Source organism: Gymnoscopelus microlampas, assembly GCF_963454915.1.
Source record: "Gymnoscopelus microlampas genome assembly, chromosome: 17".
Lineage (NCBI taxonomy): Eukaryota > Metazoa > Chordata > Actinopteri > Myctophiformes > Myctophidae > Gymnoscopelus > Gymnoscopelus microlampas.
In genome coordinates this window covers 49,142,113-49,149,612 of record NC_139954.1, presented here as the reverse complement: position 1 = coordinate 49,149,612, position 7,500 = coordinate 49,142,113, and the positions used below count along the sequence as shown (strand labels likewise).

General features: G+C 45.1%; 1 protein-coding gene across 1 annotated transcript in view; it reads right to left on the bottom strand.

Moving 5' to 3' along the window:
• The window catches only part of lrp1bb (low density lipoprotein receptor-related protein 1Bb), a 597,729-nt gene that overhangs the window by 230,128 nt on the left and 360,101 nt on the right, over nucleotides 1-7,500 (bottom strand). The window contains exon 23 of the mRNA XM_084084305.1: nucleotides 3,798-4,043. Within this exon, the coding sequence (XP_083940431.1) occupies nucleotides 3,798-4,043 (246 nt within the window). The remainder of the gene's footprint in view (nucleotides 1-3,797; nucleotides 4,044-7,500) is intronic.

Genomic DNA, 7,500 nt, shown 5'->3' with positions numbered 1-7,500 from the left:
AACGCACCTGTACTGTGACAGGTGTCTCTATAACATACCTGTACTGTGACAGGTCTCTATAACGTACCTGTACTGTGACAGGTGTCTATAACGTACCTGTGCTGTGACAGGTGTCTCTATAACGTACCTGTGCTGTGACAGGTGTCTATAACATACCTGTACTGTGACAGGTGTCTCTATAACGTACCTGTACTGTGACAGGTGTCTCTATAACGTACCTGTACTGTGACAGGTGTCTATAACGTACCTGTACTGTGACAGGTGTCTCTATAACGTACCTGTACTGTGACAGGTGTCTATAACGTACCTGTACTGTGACAGGTGTCTCTATAACGTACCTGTACTGTGACAGGTGTCTATAACATACCTGTACTGTGACAGGTGTCTCTATAACGCACCTGTACTGTGACAGGTGTCTCTATAACGTACCTGTACTGTGACAGGTGTCTATAACATACCTGTACTGTGACAGGTCTCTATAACGTACCTGTACTGTGACAGGTGTCTATAACGTACCTGTACTGTGACAGGTGTCTCTATAACGTACCTGTACTGTGACAGGTGTCTCTATAACGTACCTGTACTGTGACAGGTGTCTCTATAACGTACCTGTACTGTGACAGGTCTCTATAACGTACCTGTACTGTAACAGGTCTCTATAACGTACCTGTACTGTGACAGGTGTCTATAACATACCTGTACTGTGACAGGTGTCTCTATAACGCACCTGTACTGTGACAGGTGTCTATAACATACCTGTACTGTGACAGGTGTCTCTATAACATACCTGTACTGTGACAGGTGTCTCTATAACGCACCTGTACTGTGACAGGTGTCTCTATAACGCACCTGTACTGTGACAGGTGTCTCTATAACGCACCTGTACTGTGACAGGTGTCTCTATAACGTACCTGTGCTGTGACAGGTGTCTCTATAACGCACCTGTACTGTGACAGGTGTCTCTATAACGTACCTGTACTGTGACAGGTGTCTCTATAACGCACCTGTACTGTGACAGGTGTCTCTATAACGTACCTGTACTGTGACAGGTGTCTATAACGTACCTGTACTGTGACAGGTCTCTATAACGTACCTGTACTGTGACAGGTCTCTATAACGTACCTGTACTGTGACAGGTGTCTCTATAACGTACCTGTACTGTGACAGGTGTCTATAACGTACCTGTACTGTGACAGGTGTCTCTATAACATACCTGTACTGTGACAGGTGTCTCTATAACGTACCTGTACTGTGACAGGTCTCTATAACGTACCTGTACTGTGACAGGTGTCTCTATAACATACCTGTACTTTGACAGGTCTCTATAACGTACCTGTACTGTGACAGGTGTCTATAACGTACCTGTGCTGTGACAGGTGTCTCTATAACGCACCTGTGCTGTGACAGGTGTCTATAACATACCTGTACTGTGACAGGTGTCTCTATAACGTACCTGTACTGTGACAGGTGTCTATAACGTACCTGTACTGTGACAGGTGTCTCTATAACGTACCTGTGCTGTGACAGGTGTCTCTATAACGTACCTGTACTGTGACAGGTGTCTCTATAACGTACCTGTGCTGTGACAGGTGTCTCTATAACGTACCTGTACTGTGACAGGTGTCTATAACGTACCTGTACTGTAACAGGTGTCTATAACATACCTGTACTGTGACAGGTGTCTCTATAACGTACCTGTGCTGTGACAGGTGTCTCTATAACGTACCTGTACTGTGACAGGTGTCTCTATAACGTACCTGTGCTGTGACAGGTCTCTATAACGTACCTGTACTGTGACAGGTGTCTATAACGTACCTGTACTGTGACAGGTGTCTCTATAACGTACCTGTACTGTGACAGGTGTCTATAACGTACCTGTACTGTGACAGGTGTCTCTATAACGTACCTGTACTGTGACAGGTGTCTATAACGTACCTGTACTGTGACAGGTGTCTATAACGTACCTGTACTGTGACAGGTGTCTCTATAACGTACCTGTGCTGTGACAGGTGTCTATAACGTACCTGTACTGTGACAGGTGTCTATAACGTACCTGTACTGTGACAGGTGTCTATAACGTACCTGTACTGTGACAGGTGTCTATAACGTACCTGTACTGTGACAGGTGTCTATAACGTACCTGTACTGTGACAGGTGTCTATAACGTACCTGTACTGTGACAGGTGTCTATAACGTACCTGTACTGTGACAGGTGTCTCTATAACGCACCTGTACTGTGACAGGTGTCTCTATAACGCACCTGTACTGTGACAGGTGTCTCTATAACGTACCTGTGCTGTGACAGGTGTCTCTATAACGCACCTGTACTGTGACAGGTGTCTCTATAACGTACCTGTACTGTGACAGGTGTCTCTATAACGCACCTGTACTGTGACAGGTGTCTCTATAACGTACCTGTACTGTGACAGGTGTCTATAACGTACCTGTACTGTGACAGGTGTCTATAACGTACCTGTACTGTGACAGGTGTCTATAACGTACCTGTACTGTGACAGGTGTCTCTATAACGTACCTGTGCTGTGACAGGTGTCTATAACGTACCTGTACTGTGACAGGTGTCTCTATAACGTACCTGTGCTGTGACAGGTGTCTCTATAACGTACCTGTGCTGTGACAGGTCTCTATAACGTACCTGTACTGTGACAGGTGTCTCTATAACGTACCTGTACTGTGACAGGTGTCTCTATAACGTACCTGTACTGTGACAGGTCTCTATAACGCACCTGTACTGTGACAGGTGTCTATAACGTACCTGTACTGTGACAGGTGTCTCTATAACGTACCTGTACTGTGACAGGTGTCTCTATAACGCACCTGTACTGTGACAGGTGTCTATAACGTACCTGTACTGTGACAGGTCTCTATAACGTACCTGTACTGTGACAGGTGTCTCTATAACGTACCTGTACTGTGACAGGTCTCTATAACGTACCTGTACTGTGACAGGTGTCTATAACGTACCTGTACTGTGACAGGTGTCTCTATAACGCACCTGTACTGTGACAGGTGTCTATAACGTACCTGTACTGTGACAGGTGTCTCTATAACGCACCTGTACTGTGACAGGTGTCTATAACGTACCTGTACTGTGACAGGTGTCTATAACGTACCTGTACTGTGACAGGTGTCTCTATAACGTACCTGTACTGTGACAGGTGTCTATAACGTACCTGTACTGTGACAGGTGTCTCTATAACGTACCTGTACTGTGACAGGTGTCTCTATAACGTACCTGTACTGTGACAGGTGTCTCTATAACGTACCTGTACTGTGACAGGTGTCTCTATAACGTACCTGTACTGTGACAGGTGTCTCTATAACGTACCTGTACTGTGACAGGTGTCTATAACGTACCTGTACTGTGACAGGTGTCTCTATAACGTACCTGTACTGTGACAGGTGTCTATAACGTACCTGTACTGTGACAGGTGTCTCTATAACGTACCTGTACTGTGGCAGGTGTCTATAACGTACCTGTACTGTGACAGGTGTCTCTATAACGTACCTGTACTGTGGCAGGTGTCTATAACGTACCTGTACTGTGACAGGTGTCTATAACGTACCTGTACTGTGACAGGTCTCTATAACGTACCTGTACTGTGACAGGTGTCTCTATAACGCACCTGTACTGTGACAGGTGTCTATAACATACCTGTACTGTGACAGGTGTCTCTATAACGTACCTGTGCTGTGACAGGTGTCTCTATAACGTACCTGTGCTGTGACAGGTGTCTCTATAACGCACCTGTACTGTGACAGGTGTCTCTATAACGTACCTGTGCTGTGACAGGTGTCTCCGTCGGGGTCCAGTCTCCAGCCGGGGTAGCAGGAGCACTTCACGGTGGTCTTGTACTGCTCACACACCTGGCTGCACTTCAGGTGCTGGCTGCAGTAGTCCATGGCCTCGCAGGTGTGGTTGTTGGAGTCCAGGTGAAGCCCCGGGGGGCAGGAGCAGACCACGCCCTTCCCCGGGGCCACCGTGCACTGGTGGCTGCAGCCCCCGCGGGCCACCAGACACTTATCTGGGAAGAAAAGGAAGAAAGAAAGACAAACAACGTTCAGACGGAATCCTGCTCGGGAAGCATTGCACGGAACAACAGGCATCCCTTAAAGCAGGGTTTAGGAAATGAGAAGCATTTAGGCTATACTCATGAGAAACGCCATCTGAAAATGCAGTTTGAAAGTGTAACTAGAAAAGGTGCTCCTCAGAGCACTATAATAGGCCAAAGTGAAAAGGGTGCCATTTCTGCTGAGACCTTTCACCTGACACTGCATTCATGAGTTGAGGCATTTTTGTTCCAAAAATGTGTTTTGCTAAATTAGACTTGCTCGTGGCGCTATAACAGGCCAATGTGAAAAGGGTGGCATTTCTTCCTCGGCCTAGTGGGAATGTGTGTGCAAAATTTCACGGAAGTCGCACACTGCGTTCATGATTTGAGGCATTTTGTTCAAAAAGGACCAATCCTGCAAACTTTGGAAGCCAATCTTAGCCAATCACGATGGAATATGTAAAAACGGACAGATCCGTGTTGATTACATGACTATAGAGATACTGTGTACCGATTTGTGTGATGTTTGGACAGAATCTGTACGAGTATTATAATTATTTATTTTTTGCAAAAATCAGCCTCCTGGTGGCGCTATAACAAGCCAATCTGAAATATTTAGGGCAGACGTTCGGCTTTGGCATCCAGGGAGTGTGTGTGCACAGTTTCGCAGCGACCGGGCCAACAGTGCCGGAGATTAGCTGCTTGCAGACAGACAAACACACGAACGGACAGACAGACATAGTCTCTGCCATGCCTTTCGGCCTGGCGGAGACGATTAAAGACTTGTACTTTGCAGTGTACAGGGAATACAAAAAATCGGGATACATCGGCCGATATAAACTCAAATAATGGCGACATTTATTTGGCCAAACGGCCAACGGATATATCAGTCTGGCTCTAAACATTTCTCCAGTCCATAATAATGGAAAGCTCCTCTCAGAAGCGCCTGGTTCTCTTTAGAAGCTGCCGGGTCAAGATGAAAGCACATATCAGTAGAAAATGAAGCTGGTCAGATGTCCCTTTGCTTGCCATGATTAAGGGCCTCGTCTCAGTGTAGAGACTGACAAAGGGGATGTGCGCCCTCGACAGGAGGGGGGGGGGGGGGGGGGGGGGGGTTCCTTTTGGTTGAAGGAAGGCAGTAAGTCCCTGCTGAGGCTGAGCTGTAAACTGTTCATCGCTGTCGGGCATAAAAACTTGTAAAGCCGTAACTTTTCAGGAAACGGGGAAATAAAAGCAAAACTGTGTTCCAGTGGATCCATTGTGGTTATTATTTAGTCACACAATCTTATTAGTATTTTTCATGTGTTTAATATTTTAAAACCCACAGACAGACACCACTACTTTCAAAATTGATTAAAAGTTTTGGAAATAGTAGATCTACAAGCCGTGCATGTGTTGCGAGCTATCGGCTCACAACACAACTAATAGCTATGGGCTATTACACTCTTGTATCACGGAGTGTAGGCATTAATTAACAGATTATTTTTTTGCGTGCTGCCCCAGACAAGACCCGGTCTCAACAACTCTCCCAATCGGGTCTCAGCTCTATTAGCACGGCATGCTGTGCGTCGGTTTGCCGAGTGGGAGACTAGGGTTCGATCCCAGCTCGGAGCGAATCAGTACATCCGGCATGGACATGGACATGGAGGAGGTTCTCGCGTGAGAGACATGAAACACGTGCGTCATTGTGCGTGTTAAAGGAGTAGTTCACCCCAAAAAATTACTTATTTTGAATCAATTACAGACCCCATGAAGCCTTGAATTCATGAATTTTTTTTTGTCGCATTTCTAAGACAATTACCGGTGTAAAGATGCTAATGTATCCGGTAGGAGACACAAGGTAGACTCTTTGTGTCTCCAACCGGAAGTACACCCGGTCATCAAATTATTGTCTCAGGAATGCGGCAAAAATCCATGAATTCAAGGCTTCATTCATGGGGTGTGTAATTGATAGAAAATAAGACTACTCCTTAAACATCTGACAATAGTGTGTGCCAGGGACCCCCGTAATAGATTTGTGTTGACCTCGTAGAGCTTGTATTTTGTCATTTCCGATGCATATAGGACAGGTTTAAAGTGCTCATGTGGTCTATTGGCCTTGTTTTCATAGACCTGGTTGCTTATTTTCTCTCGCAAAAAAATCTGGCAACACTGCACAATAAGGCTCTCTACTCTCTCCAGGTCCTGCAGACAGTGGTCCCCCGTGAGGCTTTGGTTCTAAGTCGACGTCCCCCGGAAAATGAACCTCGGGGTGTTTACACTGCTCACTCACAGAGATTAAGGCGCTCGGAGGAGAGAGCTATTCGCCCGAGAGACCCATTTCTATAAAACCCTCTAAAGGTGCGTTGGACAAACACTTCCAACGTTTGCCGTCATTCAGAAAGAGGAGGATATTGCCTTATGTTCCCTCTCTCCCCTCGGTCTCTGAATCAACACATGCTGGGTCTGTCTCATCTGATCTGAGCCATGAGAGAAAGAGGAGATATAGCCCTGGTGTTCCTCTGGGAGAGAGACGGTTCTCATACGTCCCAGGTTATTAAATATGATGAAAAATGAATGCGAGCTCGAATAGTAGTAGCACCGCGATGGTGCCTCGCTATAAGCTAGGTAACATGTTCTAAACCCACCAATGAGGAAGGGAAAAAACACTGTTATGTCAACATGGTTTCTCCCCACTTAACCCTTTGAGAACGGGAACGCATCTGTGTGTCTTAGGGTTAGGGTTAGGAGTTATTTAGCTATTCAAAAATAGCAGATCTACAAGCTCATAGTGCAGCACTGAGGGCATGGCTATGAGCTTGTAGATGTGCTATTTTCTTTTGAAAAATCATGAAAATGTGTGCACATCTTTCAATATGTATATTTAAGCAAACATTTTTAACTCAAATCTTTGCTTTTGGGGGGTCCCTAGAACAACACATTTTGAGATGGCGGCCAAATACATCCTTGACATGAAAAAAGTTTGAGAACCACTGATTATAGAAACATAAGTTTTTCAAAAAACTGTTAGGATTTGGAAGGTATTTGTAGAATCCCCCAGATTTGAGTTACAAATGTTCGCTTTAAAAATATATATTCAAAGATTTGCACAAATTTGGCGCAATTTTTCAAAGGAATAGCAGATCTACAAGCTCATAGCGCGGCACTCTGTGCCGCGCTATGAGCTTGTAGATCTGCAATGTTTTAACAGCCAAAGAAATCTGAAAAAATGACACAAATGCGCTCCTGGTCTCAAAGGGTTAAACGGTTTAGTGAATGCTAGTAGATAAAAAAATAGAGCCGTGATAACATCTTAAATAGCTTGCGGTTGGCAATATAAAAAAACAGTCACATGCAAACATTTTCAGGCAATGTTTGTTTACTAGTATCAATATAACTAGCTTATTTATTCATGGTGAGGATTTTATCTTGTGGATTTGTTTGTTTATTA